Here is a 23817-nt window from a genome sequence, read left to right on the forward strand (position 1 = left end):
AAGCCTTAAAAAAAATGCTCACCACCAGGAACATGATGTCCTTTGTGGGGACTGTACCATCAGGTTGGCAGGTCTGATTTGGTACATTCCTGGCGATGTCACCACATGACTGCTACCTTTGAACCCCCATCAAACCCTGTTATTGGTCCAGCTTTTGAACAATCTGCCGCCCGCAGCCAATGGGAAAGGAAGCAGGCTTCTCATTACCCAATTGGAATGACCATGACTTTCCCTGTGCACCAACTGCCTCTCCCGAAGCAGCTGCACCATTTTCACATTAACAAATCATTATGTCAAGGTGGAATGAAGGAAAAGCAGATCTTTTGTGGCACATGACTTGCGTGCCGGGAGATTACTCTTCAGTTCTGTTGTGGACAATCCCAAAGGTTCTCAACCTGACTGTGGGAGACAGGAGTGAAGGGAGGTGGGGTGTGGTGGTTGTTGAAGACAGTTTTGGAACAGGGGGAGGAGAAGAATTGGGGCTTTTGGGGAGATAATCAGCCAAGTGGACCTTTGGAACACTCAGTTTATTTTTCTCTTGTTGAGAGAGGCAAAAACAAATTGAAGTGGCCTTGAGGTTTTACAGAGTTCTGGACTGTACTGGGTTGGTTTGTTTAATGTTTGATCAGAAGCCAAGAATTAAGCTGCTGTTTATTTAGCAATGGAGCTGAGATCTTATGAGGCGGATGATTCGTCAGCCATCCCACCTCATGTGTTTTCCTCTTGTAGCTTCTTGTGTTTACACTCTGCACACAGCCTGCTTCCAGGAGCCACAAATTACTGTCTGTTTTCTAAACGCTCTCCTGCACTATGTTCAGTGCTAAAAGACCCAAAAGAATGAAGCTTGAGAGTGAGGGAGAGATGGTGACTGGGAGATGGAAAAGCAGGTAGAGTGCGAAAAAAGCATTGGGAGGGGAGACAAAGAGACTGCAACAGGTATATATGGAGTCAAAGATGTGAGAAAGACTGAGTTAGTGCAATAGAGGCAGAAAGACAGACAGATTTACATTGAGGTATATGTCGGAAAAGGCAGTGGAGCAAGAGAGAGGTAGAGATGGATTTGGAGAGGCACTGAGACAGGCTGGGGAGAGATCAAACTCAATCCTGAGACGCCTTGAATGGTGTTTGCACATTTCAAGCATGATCCTTGTTTCAATTTATTTCAATTTATTATAAGGAATGATCATGCTCTATCTCTCAATCTTCTTTGCTTGTCACTTGAGGATGCTGCTACTAACTGGGGGGCTCATTATGACAGGCATGCTATGAGTCCAAAGGCCTTGGTAATGTTTTGGGGACCAGGCGAACACCATAGAGCATGAGCCTGCCATGGCAGATTGCACATTTTAAATTCAATAAATAAGTAGATTTAGGAATCTAATGATGACCATGAATCCTTTGTCGATTGAAGGAAAAATCCACCTGGTTCACTAATGTTCTTTAGGGAAGGAAACTGCCATCTTTACCTGGTCTGCATGTGACACTAGACCTATGACAATGTGGTTGACGCTGAGCAATTAGGGATGGACAATAAATGCTGACCTAGCCAGTGACACCCACATCCCGTGAATGATTTACACAAACAAACAGATATATACATAAAATCTCTGCAGTGTAGAAACTGGCCATTCACTCCCTCTAAAGAGCATCCTCCCCAATCACTGTAACTCGGCATTTCCATGGCTAATCCACCTAGCCTGCACTTCCCTGGACACTGTGGGGCAACTTAACATGGCCAATCCACCTCCCTGCACGCCTTTGGACTGTGGGTGGAAACCGAAGCACCCAGACACTGGGAGAATGTGCAAACTCCTCATAACCAGTTGTCTGAGGGTAGAATTGAACCTTGATCCCTGGTACTGTGAGCCAGCAGCGCTAACCACTGTCCCATTGTGCCACTATCTGCAAACAATGTAAATGTGCAACAAGTCAGAGCCAAGGCTTGACTCACATCAAATCCTGCTCATTCAGCCCCCTTGGGCTCGCTGAATAATATCCCAGTCTGGTATATGTCTCAAATTTAAGGCTCCAACAAAACTCCTTTATCTTTCTGTCATCTCCCCCGAGATCTCTGTGTTCCTCAAAATCTGGCACATAGAACATAAAACATTACATGCGCATTCTTAATTTCTAATGCTCTACCAGTGGTTGTCATGCCCATCCTAAACTCTTGAATTCCATCCCCATGACTTCTCGTTAGGGCTATACATTTCTCTCCACCTCTAAGACCTCCTTTAAGCTTAACCCTCCAAACAAGATTATTATCATCTGTTCCAATACCTCCTTTATGTAAGTCAGTATCAAATTGGCCTGAAAACACTCTTCTGAAGAGCTTTGTGCTATTTATTGTATTAAAGGTGCCACATAAATTCCTGACCTGGTCCTCATCCAGGACAAACACGCTTCCCATTAAGGGACAGTGGAAGTGAATCAGTAGCAGGAACGCTGACTGATTTTGTTTTGATGCCACTCCCTACCATCCTCCTACAAACCCCTGGATTCAGGGGAGGTGATGCTATGGTGGTGCTGTCACTGGACTAGTCATCCAGAAGACCAGGCGAACACCCTACAGCATGAGCCTGAATCACAGCAGGGCAAATGGTGAAGTTTGAACTCAATACAAAAAAAAATCTGGTCTTCAAAAGCTAGCCAAATGATAACCATGTAACCAGCATTTTAAAAACCTATTTGATTCGATCATGTCCTTTAGGGAAGGAAATCAGCCTCCTTATCTGGTCTGGCCTACATGTAAAATATCACTGTAGACTTTATCCACTTCAGTGACACAATGCTATTGCACAATAAATCAACCAGGGTAGCCATGCTTGTGGGCCTAGAAACCAAGCTAATAGTTGTTGAGAAAACTGTTAAATGTTCTTCATGCTCAGTGGCAATTCAACCTCATATGAGGAAGGGGACATTTACTAAAGCTGGTGGGAGAAGAGACGGGTACAGTGCCATCTGGCCTGGTTGCCTCATTGCCTTCCCTTCTTTGCAGGGTCTGACGATTGCTCCAAGAACTTTACCGCCCCCAGTGGCACGATTGAGTCTCCCAGTTTCCCGGACAAGTACCCACACAATCTGTACTGCACTTACATCATTCAGGCGCCCCCCAGGTCAGAGGTGATCCTCACCATGCTGACCTTCGACCTGGAATATGACCCCCTGCAGATAGCACCAACAGACTGCAGATACGACCGTCTCGACGTCTGGGATGGTCTTCCGGAAGGTAAGGATTGCCGTGGCGATTTGCAAAGTCAACCGGCCGTTTGGAGCTATTGTGTTCCTTATCCAAACTGTCTTTGGCATCTTCTCTGAAGTATTTCACTTTTAAGTCTTTGTGCTGGCAAGATTTGACCTAATAACCCCAGCGTTAATTTTTCAACTGAATGCTTTTCCAAGATTTAACTTGGAGATTGGATTGGACAGGCGTTTATGCCACTTGTCAAGGAAATGAAAATATACCTAGCTGTAAGGCATCCAGTGTCTTTGGAAGTGGATATGAAGATGTGATGCAGAGCGAGTGTGCCTACTGGTATCTTGGTACAGATGCTGTCTCTTTGTCCAGTGGGTTTCCCAGCAATGAAACATTGGAGCAACCAATCCCTCACAAAACTATTGTAGTGCAGAGGGGTTGGAGGGCAAGTTGTGGACCTTCTTATAGGTCTTGCTATGGATCTGTCCAAGGTGACCCATAGGTGAGAGGAGTAGACAACAAGAAATTTTGCTGCCGGTCTCTCTCCCAAAGTCTTCCATGCATTATGGTGGCTCAGGGACACATGAGACTTGCCCCGATGGACATATAGACCCTGCAGGGTATCACAGAAATCAAGGACTGTGCTATAACTTAATTTTATTTGGTTTTCTTGTGAGAAAGCTCTTTATTGGTTGTTGCCATTTAAAAAAAAGAACATACTGCTTTGTTTCTTTCGTGGATGGTACTGGGCAACCTTGTGTTTTCTCGCTGTTTTTTTTTCAGATAAAGGTAACAAACTTTTTGAGTGAGTTAAATGCGTGACACCCAGAGAGACCCAGTCAGTGCAGGGAATAACCAAGGAAACCAAACAGATAGTAGAAACATGGTTACTTTAACTCTTTGGCAAAAGGTATCCATGGAATAACTCAAGTTCAAGTCGAAACTCCAATGACAGATTAATGCCAAGATTGAATTCTCCGGGAGGATTCCACCTGTAATGTTCAGTTTAAGCTTCAGTATATCTTTGACGCATGTTACTTTTTAGTGAAAGTTTCAAAGTGGAGGGAAAATGTCTCACAGTAACAGCTCCAACTTCAAGCTCCTCTGTCTGTTTTCTCGTTGGTCCCCAGTGAGCCCACTGATTGGACGCTACTGTGGTTCCAAGATCCCAGCGGTGATCCGTTCTGATACTGGGATCATGTCGCTCACCTTCCACACAGATATGGCCGTGGCTAAAGATGGATTCTCTGCTGTGTACAACATTACAACGAAAGACACCGCAGACTGTAAGTAGCGAATCAGAAGCTGTTCGGGGAAGGGGTTAGCCCTTTGGGTTTTCAGGGTTGACCTTTCACCTTTAGGAATTAAATCAAATTCAGACAAAGTGAATGATCGGGACCCCTTTGCAAAATCGGCATCTTATAGGATTCCAATCAGGTCCAACCCAATGATGGTCCCATCAACCTAACCGGTCTAGAATGGGAACTTAGTTAATGCCTCAGTTAAGTCATCATATCCCTTAATACCTTAGTAAACAACAGCCACAGGTTGAGAACTGACAATTGATCTGGCATCAGCTGCCATTCTCTTCTCTTTGAAGAGAATTCCAAAGCTCTGCCATGCTTTTCAGTCTCATGAAGGGTAGCTCTAACCTTTACGCCTTGCCTCCTCATCCTGCTCTCTAAATCAGATGTTGTTGTATTCACCCTACTCAATTTGTTCTTCTTGAATGTCTTAAAAAGGTTAATCAAATTGCCCTTAAAGCATGTAAATTCCAGGGAATACAGCTATAATTGGTGTATTCTCGCCATGTAATTTTAACCCTTGGCATCTTGGTAACATTCTGATGTGGAATTGGCTAATGGAGCTGCACTCTGGTACACATGCATCCTTATCAATCCATCTCTTTCCTTCCATACAACTGTCAACTATCTGTAATTAATCAATAGCCCTTTTCTATTCTTTGGGAATTTTCAGCTGCCCAGTAAAGGCCAACTTCAACCACGCAACAGGTCAAAGGTTACACCATATTAACGTGTTCCCTTGTATTTCTAGCCTATCAGTGCAATAGTCCACTGGGAATGGAGTCTGGCCAGATAAGCAACATGCAGATCACTGCTTCATCCTCCTATACCTTCGGAAACTGGGATGCAACCCAAGGGCGGCTCAATTATCAAGTCAATGGTTGGACACCAAATGAGGACACTGTCAGGGAATGGATCCAGGTACGTCAAGAGTTTGAAACTAGGGTATGGGGAAAAAGCAGGAAAGTGGAGGCAGAGAATGATGCTCATTTGAAGAGGCAGTGCAGATGTGACAGTCCAAAACAGCCTTCCTCAGCAGCCCCTGTCAACCTCCTTGTGTTTCTCTCAAGCTAGAAGTTGAGAAGTTGTGCAGATCGTGAGATGTTCCTGTTCAGATATAGGGGCAGCAAATACTCTCCGCCATGTTCAGATCAGATATCGCCCGTGAGGGTTAGTGAGGCTGTGCCTCAGCAGCTTTTGGAGGTTTACTACTGGTGGTGCAATGCTGCCGTAGCTGTTCTGATGGAACCAAATGCAGAACTAGTCATTTCAGACCTCATCAAAATGGACAGAAACACAAAGATGGACTTAGACAGTCAAAGGTTCATAGCTTGTTATTTTGAGGCCAGATTCTCCATTTAAGTCTGTTGAACAATAACATAGCATTACCAGCACAGAAAAAGGCCATTCAGCCCATCGGTCCGTGATATTATTTTTGTGTCAGGTCTCCCTCCCCAGTTGATCCAACCCTCTCAATATATCTTTCACTTCCTTTCTCAGTGCTCCCTCAGCCCTAAACATTAATCGACCCTCTCAGCAATTCTCTCCTGAATTTCTGTGTGGCTGAAAGGGGAATATCTGGGATTGCGGAATGTTTGATCAATTACTTGGCTCCTGAATTAACATTGATCCACTTTCATTAGTCAGTGGTGCTCAGAGATGTTGGGCAGTGGCTCCTGAACTATCTGGCAATGGGTTAACAGCAGCTTTTAACCTGGTTTAGATGAATATGGCGTTGTATTGATTTTACTGTCACTGCAATCTCCATGGGCAAGCTGAGGCATTGAACCTGGTAGAGAGGATGGATCCCACTTTTCTCTGCTCTGTCTTTCGTCTCTAGAGTTGCCAATTCTGCAACTCTAATTGTCCTGAAGAGCATGGAATTTAACCATTTAGACACTGGCTCAAGTGAACGAGGAGAAACATGAGGAGCATTAAAATACTGTAATCAAAAATCTTTGAGCAGATAACAAAGAGTCGGGCTGTTATCAAATTGGCCTGTGAGGGTGGACTCCTGATTGATGAAGCCTCCTGGAATAATATCTAACTAGAACTGGAAACTCTACTCCTCCATAAGTCTCTAATGCCCTTGCCTATTGAGGACTACCTTGTCTTTGTGGCTGGGGGGAAATGCTGGAGGTTTACACTGAGCAACGATGCCCACTCTGCGGGCTAGCATGGGGCATGATGGGACAAATGGTCACCTTTTGCATCATAACCATTCTGTGATTCTGTGAAAACTGGTGGTCTCCCTAACCGTGTAGGCATGGGCAGCAGGTGTATGGAAACATCAGCAAACATCCACATCCTTCCACAGTCAGACATTATCCTGACCTGCAAATATATTGCGAAAAATGCTGAAACTCCCTCCCTGACTGCACTGTGTGTGTGGGCATGTGTATGTATATATGTGCATGTGTGTGTATGTGTATGTGTGTGTGTGTGTGTGTGTATGTGTGTGTGTCTGACCATCAAGGTGTGTGAATCCTGGGGAGATGCGTATGTATGTCGATATATGTGTGCATACCTGTATATATGTGTGTGTGTGTGTGTGCATGTGCACACACGATGCATATGTTTTTGTATGCATGTGTGCACATGTGTATCTGTGTGTGCATGTGTGTGTATTTGTGTGTACATACTCGGCACGTGTTTGCATATGTGGCATGTGTTTGTGTGAACGTGTGCACATTTGTGTGTGTACGTGTGTATTTGTGTGTGCATGTTTATTGTGTGTGTATATATACCTAAGCCATGTGGATGAGTCAAGCTCACCAGCTTAACAATTAGGGATGGGGACCTAACATCAATGACATCCATGTATCCAGAATGAGTTTTTAAAATGGTGAGAGGAAGTCACACCTTAATAATCAGGAGGTGATTCAAGGCAGCAATTGGTTACAGCTCTTGGGAAAGGCCAAATTGGCTGGTGTTCTGCTTTTCTAGTAAAGAGCAGGCAGAGGGGTGACGTGATAGAGGACTTTAAGATTCTGTAAAGGTTTGCTCTGGCAGAAAGTTCTAATGCAGGAAGAATTGAAAACCAAGGAGCATGTGTATAATACAGACCCAATAAATCCATCAAGAAATTGAGGAGAGAACTCTTCAGGCAGAGAGGATGAGTCTGTGTGAATGATCACAGAGAATACCATTGATGTGTTTGAGGAGAAACCAGTTCATTCATGTGGGAGAGAGGAAGGAATGGGAGATTATGGTGACAGGATGAGATGAAGTAAATAGGAAAAGGTTATTGTAGAACATATAAACTGCCACAGATCTGCATGTTTTAATACAGTACCCTGCAAACTGGAGGCAGACTGTTGAATTTAGTTGTGGTTTTACCCTGGTTACAGTTGCTGATTAATTATGACTGACATTGAGACCTGGATTATTAAGTCACTCTGCAGTTTTCTGAAGAGCTTGAGTCCTCAGGTTTTTGGGACCTGAGGTTTTTGGTTTATCTTGAAGGAATAACTTTAAGGTTTCAAAGCCGGTTGCCTTGTTTTATTGAGGGGTAGGTATATAAAAGGATTCAGCATGTAAGTGCAGCCATTGAAAATATCATCCTTCCCTCTCTGAATTTTGAGCACCAACCCAACCTGACAATGTCAATTACCTTTGAAGAACAAAGTGCCAAAATTAATTTGATTTGTCTGAAAATGTGTGTGGTTTCTTTTGGGGAGTGTAATGTCTCAACCTTCTCTTCTTGTTCCAGGTGGATCTCGGGATATTGAAAATTGTGACTGGCGTTGCCACCCAGGGGGCTATCTCTGTAGATACAGCCAAGACTTATTTTGTTAGCACCTACAAGCTGGAAGTGAGCTCCAATGGAGAAGACTGGATGGTCTATCGACAAGGGAAGAACCACAAGGTAATGGCAGACTGATTCATATTCAGCCGAACCGAACCTAGGCAGTTAAAAGAGGTCAGGATGCTGATCAGCCGTGATTTGATACATCCAATTCCAGCCTTGGGCAACTGTCTGTGTGGAGTTTGCACACTCTCCCCGTGTCTGCGTGTGTTTCCTCTGGGTGTTGCGGTTTCCCCTCACAGTCCGTAGATGTGTAGGTTAGTTGGATTGGCCATGGGAAATGCAGGGTTACAGGGATAGAGGTGGGTCTGCTTGGGATGCTGTTTGGAGGGTCAGAGTGGACTCAATGGGATGAATAGCCTGCTTCTGCACTGTGGGGATTCTACATTCTTCCCCCAAAATAGCTGTGAATGGTATGGAGCGTGTTAAAAGGTTATGCAGTTATGAAACTGGGACTGAGGTGGACAGCAATATTTAGAGATTCTCAGGATTCCCTATTCTGCTGTGAACATTGAACAAAATGGATCAAGATGGGCGCTATTATCAGCCAATACCAGGAAGAGTGATGTTGTTTCAAGTCAAGGTGGTTAGCAACTCAGAGGGAAGTTGATGGTGTTCCTATGTACCTGCTGCCCTTGTCCTTTTCAGTGGTGTTTGGAAGATTCTGACAACAGAGCTTTGATGAGTGGCTACAGTCTATCTTGTAGATACAGTTGCTACTGTGCATCAGTGGTGGAGTGGTTAATATGGTAGATGTGGTGCCAATCAAACAGGCTGCTTTGACTTGGATGGTGTTGAGTGTAGTGGGAGCTGCACTCATCTAGACAAGAGGGGGGAATGTTCCATCACACTCCTGACTTGTGTCTTGTCGATGGTGGGTAGACTTTGGGGAGTCAGGAGGGGAGTTACTTCCCAAAGAATTCCCAGACTCTGACTTCCTCTTGGAGCCACAGTATTTATATGGCAATTGCAGTTAAGTTACTAGTAAGCCCCCACAATGTCAAAGGATTCGACAATGCTATTAAATATCAAAGAGAGATGGTTAAGTTTTCCCTTGTTGGAGGTAATCATTGCCTAGCATGTTTGTGGTGTGAATGTCATTTGCCTGTTATCAGTCTTGTTCTATTATGAGTCGAGAGTGTGGTGCTGGAAAAAGCACAGCAGGTTAGGCAGCATCTGAGGAGCGGGAGAATTGACGTTTTGAGCATAAGGAATCAGTAGTAAGTTGCTGGTTGTGAAGGTTTTCCCTGATGAAGGGCTTATGCCTGAAACATTGATTCTCCTGCTCCTCGGATGCTGCCTGACCTGCTGTGCTTTTCCAGCACCACACTCTCGATTCTAATCTCCAGCATCTGCAGTCTGCGCTTTCTCCTAGTTCAATTATGACCAAATCAGTGAAAATACGTCATGGATCAAGAAATAACTTTATAAAATCAAACAGTAAGCAGAAGTGAGAAGTTTGCGAAAAGGCCTTCCTAACCATCTTTGAGTAAAATGCTGGTGACAGGACTTTCCCTTGGGTCTGAAGGATCCCAGATTATATTGCAAACATCAAAACCTAGCAGCAACGAAGGAATTAGAAACAAGAGCAGCTGATCTTTTGTCTAGACAAGGTGGATTTCCTTGTACAAATATAACTCAGTAAATAGTTTGAGGAATGTGAACCTTAGCACTTGCTTTGCTCTGTCTCACACATTCCCACTTAAGGCATTAATCCTGTCAACATGTCAGTCACTTGTTTAGTTCTCCCTACTACTTTCTGGGAGGCGCACGGCTCAGCTCAGTGTCACTGTGCTTGAGGGAATTCAGCAGTTGGTTGGGAGGTTGCGAGAGTCAATATTGATTGAGGTGGGCAGCGGAGCATGGGATGCCGATTGAAGTGGTGAGAGGGGATAGAGGGGGAGGGGTGGACGGTGCAAGGAAGTACCTTCCCCAGAACGTTGTTCACTGACAGTCTCTGATCAGGTAGTGGCAGCTGGGTGCTTAACGTCAGCGTTTGCTTCTTGCGGGTTCCTAAGGGAAGCCTGTGGTTATGCCATTGTCAGCTGGAGACACAACATTGTGACAAGTGAAGCTTCTGCAGGAGGGAAACAGCAACCTCCAGGTGACGGGAAAGGAGAGTTTCCGCGTTTATAGAGTCTTTCATGCCCTCGGTGTTGCTAAGCAATATTCAGCCAAATGAGTCTCTTTGTGATGTTGGGAAATATGGTGGCTAAGCTTGTGCTCCTGGAGACAGCAATGATCTGACAATCTGATCCATTGATGAAGGGGATACATTCACAAGAGCGTACCAGATAGGAGTAGCAACAGACCATCGGATGTTTGAAATTGCTCTGCTTTTCAAAGATATGGCTGATGATCCACCCTGCTGTCCTGTTCCATATCACTTGATTCCCATCATTTCCAAGAGTTTATTGCTCTCTGTCTTGAATATAATCAATGACTGAGCATTCCACAGCCTTCTGGGATAGAGAATTCTAAAGTTTCAAAAACTCTTTGTATGAAGCCATTTCTCCATTTCTCAAGTCAAACCCTTTAACTTGAGACTCCATTTACTTGGCTTCTCAATGAGGGGAAACAGACTCACAGTGCCCAGCCTCTCAAACTCCTGAAGAACTTCATACATTTGAATGCAGTCAGCTCTAATATTCTTTCCTAATTTCTGGGGGATATGGGACTGACCACTCTACTCAAGCTCTCTTCGTAGGATATTCCCCACATCCTAGGAATCCTTGTGAACCTTCATTGCATCCCTTCTAAGGCAATTGTTTCCTCTCTTGAGGAAAGAGACCCAAACTGGACACAGTACTCCAGGTGTAGTCACATTGGTTGATGTAAAAGCTCTTCACTCTTCTATTCCAATCCCTTTGTAAAAATGAAGGCGTGCATACCAATTGTTCCCCTTATTGTTCACTGTCCCTTTGTGTTAACTTACTGGATTCCTTAACAGGAAACCCTCTGAAGACCAACATTTCTAGACTCTCACCTTCCAAATAATATTCTACTCCTCTGTTTTCTCCTAATAGAGCCGATAATGTAGCACTTCCCCATGTTGTACTCCATTGGCCACATTCACTCAACCCCCTGTCTGTATTTCTCTGCAACCTCTTGGTGCCCTTATTATAGCTTCCATTCCCTCTAAATAGGTAGTGTTATTACACTTGATCCCCTCATCCAGGTAATTGATATCCCTGCTCCAGAGAGTTGAGATCAAGCTATTGAATGTTTTCAGGATGCAGTTGAGTATAGTTCTTAGGACTAAAGAGATCCAAGAGTGTGGAGAGAAAGCAGGAACAGAGTATTGAATGATCAGCCATGGATGTATTGAATGGCGAAGCAGGTGTCAAAGGGCTGAATGGCCTAGTCCTGCTCCTATTTTCCATGTTTCTATGTTTCCAGGGTGTAAGTAACTCAGATACCTGACTATAGTCTGCTAGCCTGAAACAGTCTACCCACCTTTCCTATCCATTAACAAAGCTTTGTTCCATGCTTTTTGATCCATGCTAACATATTACTTCTCCTGAGTGGGGGATAAAGGTTCCTGAATCTTCTGCAGGGTCTCCCATCAGCTTATCACTGCTCCAGCAATATGTAGCCACAGAAACTCCCTAGGACCCTAACAACCCAAGTGAGAACCAGTAATATCGATTGCTGGCACCTTATCATGAGTCGGGCCACATTGCATCCATAGATTTCCTGCATCCAGCTTGCTCAGAATCTTTCCGTGAACCTGTCCCTTTTACAAATCCGTGCTGACTCTGCCCAATTATATTGTGATTATCTCACTATTCCCTCACCATTGTCAGTAATACACAGCAGTGAGCTCCCTGCAGCTGTTAACTAAAGCGCTGGCTAGAATTGTCACGGCCGTTACATCCCAATATCAGCAATAAGGCAGATTTTTGATCATTGAAGCGAAGGAGAGTGAAAGAACAAGAGGATAGAAAGCTGAAGGTAAAGAAGGTGAATGAAAGAAGAAACTAAGGCCCTATCGTCCTTGTGGCAATAACTAGAGACATTCCTTCCTCAACCGTGACTCCCAAAGCTGATAGACTGCTCATTCATCTCATTGCTGTTTATGAGATGGCGCTGACACAGGGTAAGCATTTGGCTATCCAGAGACACTCAGTGCAATAGCCTTTGATGTGTTTCACATGCATTTAGGGGTTATTAAAACAGAAATGTTATCTTACTTACTCATCCGAAGCAATCCACAGGAGTTAATTTAATGTCTGGTTGGGAGAGATACGGGAATGTTGTTGAGTGAGGAGACTGCTGTACAAGTAGGAATGGAAAGCACTTTCTGCAGTAACCTAACTGGAAAGCAGCCAAATGTATTGGTGTCAATAGGAGAGGGCTTTTGAATTTGATGGATGCTCCCAGTTTGTCGGGTTTCTGTTCTGCTTTTCTCCATAAAGCAAAACCACTTGCTCCCCGCTCCCCTCTCTTCCCCCCCATGCTCATGTATTTGGTAATGCACATTTCTGATCAGTGAGATCCTATCACCCAGTTTATATTACTCAAGCTTTGTTAAGCCTTGCTGGCTGTGACTTACTCAAGTAACCATTACCTGTGTGTACGTCCTGACAGGGAGTGTTGCTAAAGTATTCCTCTGTGTGGGAGGAGGAATGCTGTGACCAAAACTGTCTCTGATATTGGTTTGGACTTAAAGCACGGAAACAGACCCTTTGCTCCAACCAGTCCACGCTGACCATAATCCCAAACTAAACAAGTCTCACCTGCCTGGACTTCACCCCTATCCCTCCAAACCTTTCCTATTCATGTACTTATCCAAATGTCTTTTAAATGTTGTAATTGAACGCACAGCCACCACTTTCTCAAAAGGTTCATTCCACATGCAAACCATCCTCTGTAGAAAACAAATTGCCTCTTATGTCTTTTTTTAAATCTCTCTCCTCTCACCTTAAAAAGTGTGCCGTTTAGTCTTGAAATCCCCCGCCCGAGGGAAAAGATTAGATTAGATTACTTACGGCGTGGAAACAGGCCCTTCGGCCCAACAAGTCCACACCGACCCGCCGAAGCGCACCCACCCAGACCCATTCCCCTACATTTACCCCTTCACCTCACACTACGGGCAATTTAGCATGGCCAATTCACCTAACCTGCACATTTTTGGACTGTTGGAGGAAACCGGAACAAACCCACACAGACACAGGGAGCATGTGCAAACTCCACACAGTCAGTCACCCGAGGTGGGAATTGAACCTGGGTCTCTGGCGCTGTGAGGCAGCAGTGCTAACCACTGTGCCACCCCTACCGTTAACTCTCTCCATACATCTCATTATTTTATAAACTTCTATCAGGTCACCTATCAACCTCCTAAGCTCCAGTGAAAACAGTCCTAGCATACCCAGCCTTTCTTTATAACTCAAACCATCCATACCCGGCAACATCCTGCTCAATCACTTCTGAACCCTCTCCAGCTTAATAATATTCTTCCCATAACTGGACAACCAGAACTGGACATAGTATTCCAGAAGAGGCCTCACCAATGTTCTATGCAATCTCAACATGACTTCCCAATTCCTATACTCAAAGGACTATCTTATGAAAGCAAATGTGCTAAATGCATTTTTAACCACCCTGTCCAAATGTGACACAAACTTCAAAGAATTATGTGATTGAACCCTCAGGTCCTTCTGTTCCACAATACTACCCAAGGCCCTCCCTTATTGTATAATTGTATAAGCCCTACCGTTGTTTGTTAACCAATATGCAATACCTTGCATTTATCCAGATTGAACTCCATCTGCCATTTTTCGGCCCATTGACCCATTTTATCAAGATTCCTTTGTAATCTTAGAAAAACTTGTTCACTGTCCAGTATGCCACCAATTTTCGTGTCGTCCACAAACTTACTAACCACACCTACTACACTCTCATCCAAATATTTATATAAATGACGAACAAAACAGGACTCAGAACCGATCTTGTGCTGTGTCTGGCAATAGCCACAGGGCAGCGACAAGAACTCTACAAGACTCTTGAAACCCAAACAGTAATATTGATCACTGCAACACCCACTCTAGATATCAGCTGACTCAACCCTGAGCCCTCTCTGCTCTGGATGACCCAGGAGTGGTGATGAAGGGGAAGTCGGGGTGTACGTGTGAGGCAGATGAAGGTGGAGGAAGGTGCGAGGAAAGCTGGACAAAGCAGGAAGGTCACCCCTTCTGTGACAGAATGAATCAATCAAAGTTAATTCCACTCTCTTCCACTTGCATCTGTTACTCTGCAGGGTGGGAGAGGAAGTGGCTCTAATTTCTAAATCGTCTTGAGGCTTGTTAATTCTTTATTTACACTGACTTGAGTATAAAATTCCAATGTGCTGCTGTATTTTAAAGGAGACGTTAAGATGTATTGGTAAGGCAATTTTTCATTCATTACAATTAAATTGAATGGAGAGAGCTGCAGTCCTTTCAGTAAATGGAAAAATATAGAATCATAAACGATTCTAAGTGAACTATCGAACCCTTAAATAAAAGGCAGGGAAATGGATTTTAGACCACAATCACATCAGCCTTCAAATAGTGAAGCAGGCTCGTGGTGTCAAATTGCCTATTCTTTCCCCTGTTTCTGATGACCTTAAGATCTTATGACCTCTAGCAACCAGATGGATGCACAGTTGCTGCTGGTTAGACAGAATGCTCCCAAAGATCTAGCTGGTGGTGGTGTTGGCAGGACCTGATGTGTCCTGACAGACAGTCTCATACCCCTTCCTGCAAGTTCAGCTGGTCTCTCAAGACTCTATGAACCCGGTGTAACAACAGTGGGTTGCCAACTCCAGATGGGTGTATTTCTGGAGGACTTTTCACTTGGCGTCTCCCACCTCAAAGTGGCCCCCAGCCCTTACCCCTCCACCCACCCAATGCTGCTGCGATTGGACTGTGCGCTCCAGTGCACCCTTGCCCTTAGCTAAATGGAAACATACATGGGAATGTAGAAAATAGGAAAAGAAGTGAACTATTGGGCCCATTGAAATGTTATGTCAATCAATATGGTCAGAGCTGATCCAAAAAAGGGGACAGGCATTGCGATGCTGATTGGACTGACATTCAAACGGGTGCCTTTTCCCTCAATCTTGAACATTTTGCTTACTATGACTTCAAGGTAATGGAAAGTATGTTTTGCAGTCCCTCTGATTTACCTGCTGGATTTTTCCACATGACAGCATCAGGGCCATTCATTTTCAACTCCTGGAAACTCCACGGTAATCCTGAAAGCATTGGCAAGTGCTATTCTTGCAAAATGGCTGTGGGTGTTTACTTACCTTTACCGCAATCCCCTCAAGAATCACTTGAGAGAGGGAGCACATCCAAAGTGTTTTGTAAATATCAATGTTTCCTGTTGTTAACGTCGGAATGTTTGGTTTGGGGCCTGGCATCTTCTCCAAGTCCCATACATTTCTCAGTCCACAGGGAAATATTGCTCAAAGAAATTAAGTAATATTTGGAAACAAACATTGTTATCCTCCATTTTGAAGGATACAGGACGTTTTGGAGCAGTATATACCATTTGTTTCTTTCCTTCTTGGAAAACCTTTGAAAGAAATCAGCTTATTATGATCAGTGGGCACAAACCAATTTAGACTGCACTAACTGGGATAAAATTGGAAGGGAGAGACCCAGAGGTTGCTAAAGAAATTGAGTGAAAATTAAATTGGATTGAGACTGGTCAGTGAGCTAGCGGTGGGGAGGCTACAGGCGGTCTTTTTGTGAAAAACAAAGGCGTCTTTTCAGGAATAAGATCTGTACACAATCTCTTGAAACATGACTTTGAACCAAATGACAAAGAAAGAATCAGGCCAGGTGCCAAGTCAACTTTCCGGCCCGTGACTTGTGATGTTTTATGAAAGTAACTGGAGCAGCAAGGGACCTTCATGCATGAGGCTGGAAGGTTTCCTAAAGGACAAAGTTTTCACTGACACCTCTTGGCTATAGCAGGTGCTCTTGAAAAATAGGTCCCTGTGGAAGACATAATCCTTCAATGCAATGGAGCCAATTTAATAGCATATACGCTATATTAAACAGGCCCGGGATAGACAAGCAGGAGAGGGGCATTAAAATATTATGTGATTTAGCAGGATTGTCATCACTTTGCAAGTTCTTACCTTGCAGATTTTAAATTCAGAAGTGCAAACAGAACATATGTACAGTTTCCAAGCGTGAAATATTCCGCCCTTTGTCCTTTCATGGATCACAATAGGACTGTACCATAGTGTTCAATGAATTGGGGTCTGGATAATGAGATCAAGCCCTTTGAATGATGATAAGATTGTCCCTTTCAAATTGGACTGCTGATGGAGAGATCAACTCACCAAGACCCAACAAGTGGAACTTCCATTGTAATATGGGTCTCAATGATGACTGGGACTGCTATTGGAAATCCACCTCCTTTCTTTAGGTAGACTTCCCTGTTATGGCACTTTATCCCAGCCCATCACACCCAAATCTATTTAAATTCTTAATTGATCACCACCCCCCTTCTGAGATGCTTGTGGAGTTTAGACTCGAGTGGCACCAGAAACCAAACAGGTAAAGACAATGACTGCAGATGCTGGAAACCAGATTCTGGATTAGTGGTGCTGGAAGAGCACAGCAGTTCAGGCAGCATCAAACACCCAGCACGGAAGCGATAGAAAGCACAAAAGAATTTTCCAGCAGCTTTTGGAGTTGGGGGAGGGGAGGTGTGGGGCAGTCAAAAAACAGGCCAAAGACAAGGACCTGAACAAGACTGTTGTGCAAATACATGAAGAGCAAATACATACACATGCTCCCTCAATGGAAAATTCTGGAATGTCGACTTCTGGTTACATTTTAAACAGAAAAGAAGCCAGTAAATCTCCTCACACTGAACCCATGCTGCCTGGGTAACTGTAGCTTTGTTCCAGCTTAAAAAAGACTAATGTTCCACCAGATTTCCTCAAATTCATTTCATCCCAGAGGTACTGTGTTGGAAAGGTTAAGAGTTGTAAGTAAAATTCATCAGTTCCAGCAGCGCTCAAATGCATAATTAGCCCATTTATATTCACCTTGTCTGCTCAGATCCAGCCTAAATTAACTGCTCCTTCAAAGCAGAGTGGGTTTTTTTTTTACTTTTATACCAGAACCTTGGGCTGCAGATTTCTTGCTTCTCTCTTACATTCGAATGAGACTGGAGCTGCCCATTACACCAAATACTGCTGCTTTGACCTTCAGATGGGGAGCTGGTGATGTATCCAACAGTGTTTAACGATCAGCAGTGGATTTTCAAATTACTGCTTATAAGTTGACCACCTCCACACATCCCAAACTGCATGCCATCCCAAAGCCCTAGTTTCTCAATGGGGAAGTGGGATGTTGGGGAAGAGCCAGGGCTGGGGACTGGGTAAAAATTGTCACTCTGCCCAGCTTGATCTCTCAACTTGCACCTTCCATGAACTCATCATTGACAACAAGCCAACTCACCTGGTCTAGCGGTGTTGGTCTTGAACTGCCTTCATTTGGACTTTTTAGGAGCTAAACTGTTGTTTGCCAATGTAACTCAGAGGGACAGAAATCGGGTCCTCATGACCTGTCCCTGCAGCTTGGCTGGTTGTTCACTCGGGGGTGAAGAAAATGAGGGGTAGTGGGGAGTGGAGTGTAAATGAAGCCCCATTACTAAGGGGCTGTGAATACCTCAAGACACATTCAAGTAAAGGATGCAACATCCATCAACCAAAAGACAGCTGAATATCATAAGAGCCATTCGGTCACTTTTTTGCATTTAATTGCTGATTGCAAGTTTCAGCTCCTGGCTTCATTTCTGAGGCCAGTGCAAAGGACCTACCCAGTTTTCAGTGTGTTGAACTTAACAGGAGGGAATTCCATTAATCTCTCAGGATTTCCAAACACTGGGCCATTTTCCTTCCTACATTCCATGCCAAATATCCAGGTGCTGAGGGGATGGATTCCTGCTTACAAGTCACATAGAGGTCCGCGTGACCAAACCATTGGACTCACATGCAGGCAGGTAGATACATATGTCTGCTGGCAGCTATGGACAGATAGACAAACAGATACATATACATTTAGAGAGGTATGCACACAGATACAGACAATACACACACACAGATTTGACCTTAGAGGTGCACACATACAAATAGATTAAAATATAATGGCCCATATTTTATGATGAATCATAGAATCCTTACAGGCCATTCGGTCCATTGGGTTCACATCAACCCTCTGAAGAGCATCTTACCCTGTCCCTGTAACCCTGCGTTTCCCATAGCCAGTCCATCTAACCTGCACATCTTTCGATTGTCGGTGGAAACACATGCAGATGTGGGGTGAATGCACAAATTCTACACAGACAGTAACCCAAAGGTGGAATTGAACTAAAGTCCCTGATGCTGTGAGGCAACTACTAAGCTATCATGCCATTCCAAGGAAGGAGTTACACTCTCTGTTATCTGAGTCAGCAGACATCCTGCAGAACAATTGGTGGGAATTAGGGTGGACTCTTGCGACTAGTGGGTGTCTGCTCCAATGCAGCGCCCTCTGAGGGGACCTATGTGAACAGCAAGGGCATCAGCCAAACTTTTTATTCCTCATCCATTCAAGTTGGAGAATCCTCACTGAGATGCGCAGAGCCTAAGCCAGGAAGCATAAAGCAAGAAATATAAATCAAATTTCAATCATGTACAGAAAGTGAAATAAGCTATTAAAAGAGAAAGAAGAAAAAAATGGAAAGAAAGTTATAGAGAAAGGGAAAATTGTCCAAGTGTCAAGAACTGCAACATGTGAAATCATTCCATAAAGTCGCTTATGTCAATGTTCTCTTTAATTTATCTGTTACCAACTAAGTCTGAAATTGGGTATGGAGCGTTCCCGAATAAAATGTGAAAGATCAGCTCCCGATCACTTTGAAATGGTTACTTTTGTCTTCATGTATTCTTTCTCTCTCTTTGAGTAACAGCAGAGCACTTTACAATGGGAGAGGAATTGAGACGTAACTCCAGAGGATTGTGGTCCCTTGTTAACTTGTACTGATGCACTCGTTCCTTCCCTAGTTGTTTCCCGCCAACACAGATGGAAATGAGGTGGTCTTGAACACACTGACACCGCCCGTCCTGGCTCGTTTTGTTCGCATCCGGCCTCAGATTTGGAAAAATGGAATTTCAATACGTTTCGAGCTCTACGGTTGCCAGATTACAAGTAGGTCTCCGTCTCTCATCTCCCGTCTCTGTCTCCGTCTCTCATCTCCCGTCTCTGTCTCCCGTCTCTCATCTCCCGTCTCTGTCTCCCGTCTCTCATTTCCTGTCTCTGTCTCCTGTCTCTGTCTCCCGTCTCTGTCTCCCGTCTCTGTCTCCGTCTCTCATCTCCCGTCTCTGTCACCTGTCTCTGTCTCCCGTCTATGTCTCCCGTCTCTGTCTCCGTCTCTCATCTCCTGTCTCTGTGTCCCGTCTTTCATCTCCCATCTCTGTCTCCCATCTCTCATCTCCCGTCTCTGTTTCCCGTCTCTGTCTCCCATCTCTGTCTCCCATTTCTCATCTCCCGTCTCTGTCTCCCGTCTCTTTCTCCATCTCTCATCTCCCGTCTCCATCTCTCATCTCCCGTCTCTCATCTCCCATCTCTGTCTCCCATCTCCCTTCCAAACATCTGATCATTGACCACACTTTGCTTCCCTGCCAACTAAGAAAGCCGGGATTGGTGAATGGCCTTCGCAGTGTCTGTTAACTCATCACTGATTGGAAGGTGAACATGCCAGTTGAGGTAGTAAAGAAGCCTTGGGTTTTTGCACTAATCCTCTCCTATTTCGTAAGTTTTGTGATCATAGGTTTGGCAACATGTGTAATCGCAGCAGGAGTAGGCCTTTGTGTCTGCTTCTCCATTCATGGCTGATGTTCTACCTCAGAAGGCATTTTCCCCAGATCCCTTATTGTTCTTATTACCTTGAACTCTTTATTAATCTCTGTCTGAATGACTGAGTTCTTTGCTTCTGGCGTAATGAATTCCATCGCCTTTACACTGATGTACACCTCCTCATCTCAGTCCCAAATGGCCTTCCTCCTTATCTGAAACTGTGTCCCGGGTTCTAGATCCACCCAAGTCTGGGCAAATATCCTACCTGTATTGAGCCTGTTGAACCCTGTAAGAATTGTGTATGTCTCTAGATGTTCTAAGGAGGAGAAAGAAGGGGTGAGAGCCAGAAAAATACAGGAGGTTACATTTTCTTCATTTAGCCATATTTATCCAGGGTGGGCATCACTGGCTGAGGCAGTATTTATTGCCCATCGCCGAATGGCTTGAGAAGGTTCAGGTGAACCATCATCTGAGTGGTTTGCTCGGTCATTCATTAGGCTACAGAAGGACCTGGACATGAATCGCATGAAGTTAGGACACAGATACAGCAAGTGCAAGGCAAATGGAATGTTGTTGTTTAATCCAGTTGGAATGGACTATAAATGTAAGGAGGTTTTACTGCAATGATGCAGTGATTGGTGAGATCACATTCGGAGAGAGTATCCAGTTGTGGCCTCCTTATTTCCTCAAAGATATAGTAGCTTTAGAGGCAGTTCTGAGAAGGTTCACTCGAATCACTGCCGGGGTGAAAGTTTATGTTCTGTAGAAAGGGTAGGCCTATATCCACTGGGGTTTTGAAAAATGAGAATTGATTGTATTGAAACACTGGATAGGCTGGATACTCCAGAGGATTTTTACTGGTGAGAGGAAGACTAAAATAAGAGGAAATATTTTAAAGAATTAAAGCCCTCTCCCACTTATGACAGAGACTCAAAGCGTCACTAGAATGTGGAGCTTTCCTCTTTGGAAGGTAATGGAGGCAGGGTCTTTGAATTTGCTCAAAGTTCAGTACAACTTTTATAAACAGGAGAATCAAGGGCAAAGGGGAACAGACAGGAAACCACAACGAGGTAAGCCACGATCTTATTGAATGATGAAGCAGGCTGAAAGGGGCAAATTGGCCGACTCCTGCTCTTACATCCTACTTCAGAGACAAGTCAACTCTGTTATCTCTGAATCAGGAGCCGCAGCTCCACTGGATCAAGAAAGGACGGCCATTTTCCTTCTTTGAAGGACTTTAGTGACAATCCAGTTGTTTCATGACCTCTATTATTGATTTGAAATCACATCTGAGGAGTTACTAGTCCAGTACCTTAACCACTTTGCTGCTGGTATCTAATCACAGAGCTCAGGACCACATTGTTTGGAAGTATGGGCCACTAATACAGAATGAAAGCAATTGTGAATTGTTCAAGAGGCCAGAGCACCGAGATCCTGCAGGGTCACAGGGTTGGTATGTGGGTAAGGAATAGTAAAGACAGTAGGATATTATTAGAAGCAACTTAGAGTTGTAGATTGGTTGAATAGCCAACACTCTGTCTCTTTTAACAGATGCACCGTGCTCTGATATGCTGGGAATGCTATCTGGCATCATCCCTGACTCCCAGATCACAGCCTCCTCTACCCGGGACTACCACTGGTCGCCAGGCAGTGCTCGGCTCATCGCCAGCCGATCCGGTTGGTACCCACAGCAACCTCACCCTCCGCCCGGCACGGAGTGGCTCCAGGTGGCCTTGCCCACGCCGAAGACCGTCAGTGCCATCATCATCCAGGGGGCGCGCGGAGCGTCGGTCATGGATGGTGGGACAGGAGGGGAGAACAAGGCTTTTGTACGGAAGTTTAAGTTGGCGTACAGCATGAATGGAGCCAACTGGACATTTGTGAAGGAATCTGGAGGATCACGGCATAAGGTGTGGCCCTCAATTTCTTCGATTTCTTTTTGCAAAGCGTATGTGCCTAACAAGGTTGACCACTGTGTACTAAAGGTAGCACAGGAACCAGTCAGAACAGAGGTGACTGGGTCATTCCCCCATCAATGGGAGCTAGACCTCCTGAATGGAATTTATTTATCAAGTATGATGTATACATCTATCCTCCAATTCCTGCATTAAATAATCCTGCTATTAACAAGAGACTTTGCTGTGGTTTAAGTTATGCGTTCTCTTTGCTGTCATTGAGATAGACACTCTTTATATTTCAGAATAGGTTTAGGCTGAGAGGGGAAAGATATAAAAGAGACCTTACGGGCAACCTTTTCACACAGAGGGTGGTACTGGTATGGAATGAGCTGCCAGAGAATGTGGTGGAGGCTGGTACAATTGCAACATTTAAAAGGCATCTAGATGGGTGTATGAATGGGAAGGGTTTGGAGGGATATGGGCCAGGTGCTGGCAGGTGGGAATAGATTGGGTTGGGATATCTGGTCGGCATGGACGGGTTGGACCGAAGGGTCTGTTTCCATGCTGTACATCTCTATGACTCAATGGCTCTAAGAGCAGTCACTGCACTCAGTATGTTAACTCAACTCTGTCTGCACACATACTGCCAGACCTGCTGAGCTTTTTCCAGCAATTTCTGTTCTTGTTCCTGATTCCCAGCACCCACACCGGGTTTTTCTCTTCACCCTCTTTGCAGCACAGTGGACTTTCCAAAATCCTGTCGTAAATCCCATCTCCTCTCCCAGCTTATTGGTTGACACTGGGGTGTCAACACTTAGCTTTTGAAAAAAAGATAACCACAATCACCTTTGTTCTCTTGAAGGTGGGAACACACTGACTGAGGGAAGTTGGGGAAGACGGGAGGAGAGGAGACCAAGTTTTGTAGACACCACCTGTGTTCCAACCGCTACACAACTGTGTCATCTAATGTTGTCTAAATGATAAGATTTGGTGGACGGTGGGCTACTACAAGTTGTCACATCTACACACCTTCATCAACGATCCCACACACATATGAGCCAATTAGAAATTCGAGAGTGGGCTCTTTACTTTGTCCAGACCGTTGAGTCCAGCTAGGTTAAAGTAATTGAATTAATTTCATATAATTTGAATGCTGAGTGGAAAAGTGACTTGGAATCTTAACCTACGCAATCTGCCTCCTTTCTGATAATGGAAACAATATGCCAGGTTTTGTAACCTGTGTGCGGGAAGAGGAGACAGTGACAGCTGTCCTTGGGATCTCAAAGAGTGTTTTCGAGGTGCTTGTGCTTGTACTGTTAAGCACTGAAGTGGGGCCTCTACATCTGGAAGTCTGTTGAGGCCTTAAGGGAGGGCAGAGAGAATGTTTACCAGAATAGTAATACTCAAAGTAAAAGTGGGAATGTGCCACTTCCTCCAGGCTCACATGATGTCAGTCCGTGCCTGTCTCTCTTAAGGAGACAGCATTGCTAAAAGCTTATTGAGTTCGCCTCACAGATTGGGATGAATTGTTGCTGGCAGTTTGGGGTACCCCTTTCTTACTGGTGTTCACTATCAGTAAAACTGATGCTGACTAAGGACATTAACTTCTGTTGGTGACTGACAAGCTGTCAGGGACAGTCAGACCTGCGCTGTCACATGCACTCCCATTCCTAACACCTTGTAGGTTAGCAGCAAGCGATGCAGTGGATCTCGAATGCTGTGCCTGGGTGAGCGGTGGAAGCAAATCCAATATTGACTTGCAGCA

At 44.5% G+C, this 23817-nt stretch overlaps 1 protein-coding gene across 4 annotated transcripts in view; it reads left to right on the forward strand.

Annotated features, from left to right (window-relative positions):
* Window positions 1-23817, forward strand: part of LOC132817260 (neuropilin-2-like) — a 103843-nt gene that overhangs the window by 38322 nt on the left and 41704 nt on the right. For all 4 annotated transcript variants that reach the window (XM_060827631.1, XM_060827630.1, XM_060827629.1 and 1 more), the window contains 6 exons: window positions 2999-3229; window positions 4327-4482; window positions 5252-5421; window positions 8213-8368; window positions 19362-19506; window positions 21706-22064. In XM_060827631.1, coding sequence (XP_060683614.1) covers window positions 2999-3229; window positions 4327-4482; window positions 5252-5421; window positions 8213-8368; window positions 19362-19506; window positions 21706-22064 — 1217 coding nt within the window. The remainder of the gene's footprint in view (window positions 1-2998; window positions 3230-4326; window positions 4483-5251; window positions 5422-8212; window positions 8369-19361; window positions 19507-21705; window positions 22065-23817) is intronic.

This window comes from Hemiscyllium ocellatum, chromosome 7 (genome assembly GCF_020745735.1).
Source record: "Hemiscyllium ocellatum isolate sHemOce1 chromosome 7, sHemOce1.pat.X.cur, whole genome shotgun sequence".
In the NCBI taxonomy this organism is placed as follows: domain Eukaryota; kingdom Metazoa; phylum Chordata; class Chondrichthyes; order Orectolobiformes; family Hemiscylliidae; genus Hemiscyllium; species Hemiscyllium ocellatum.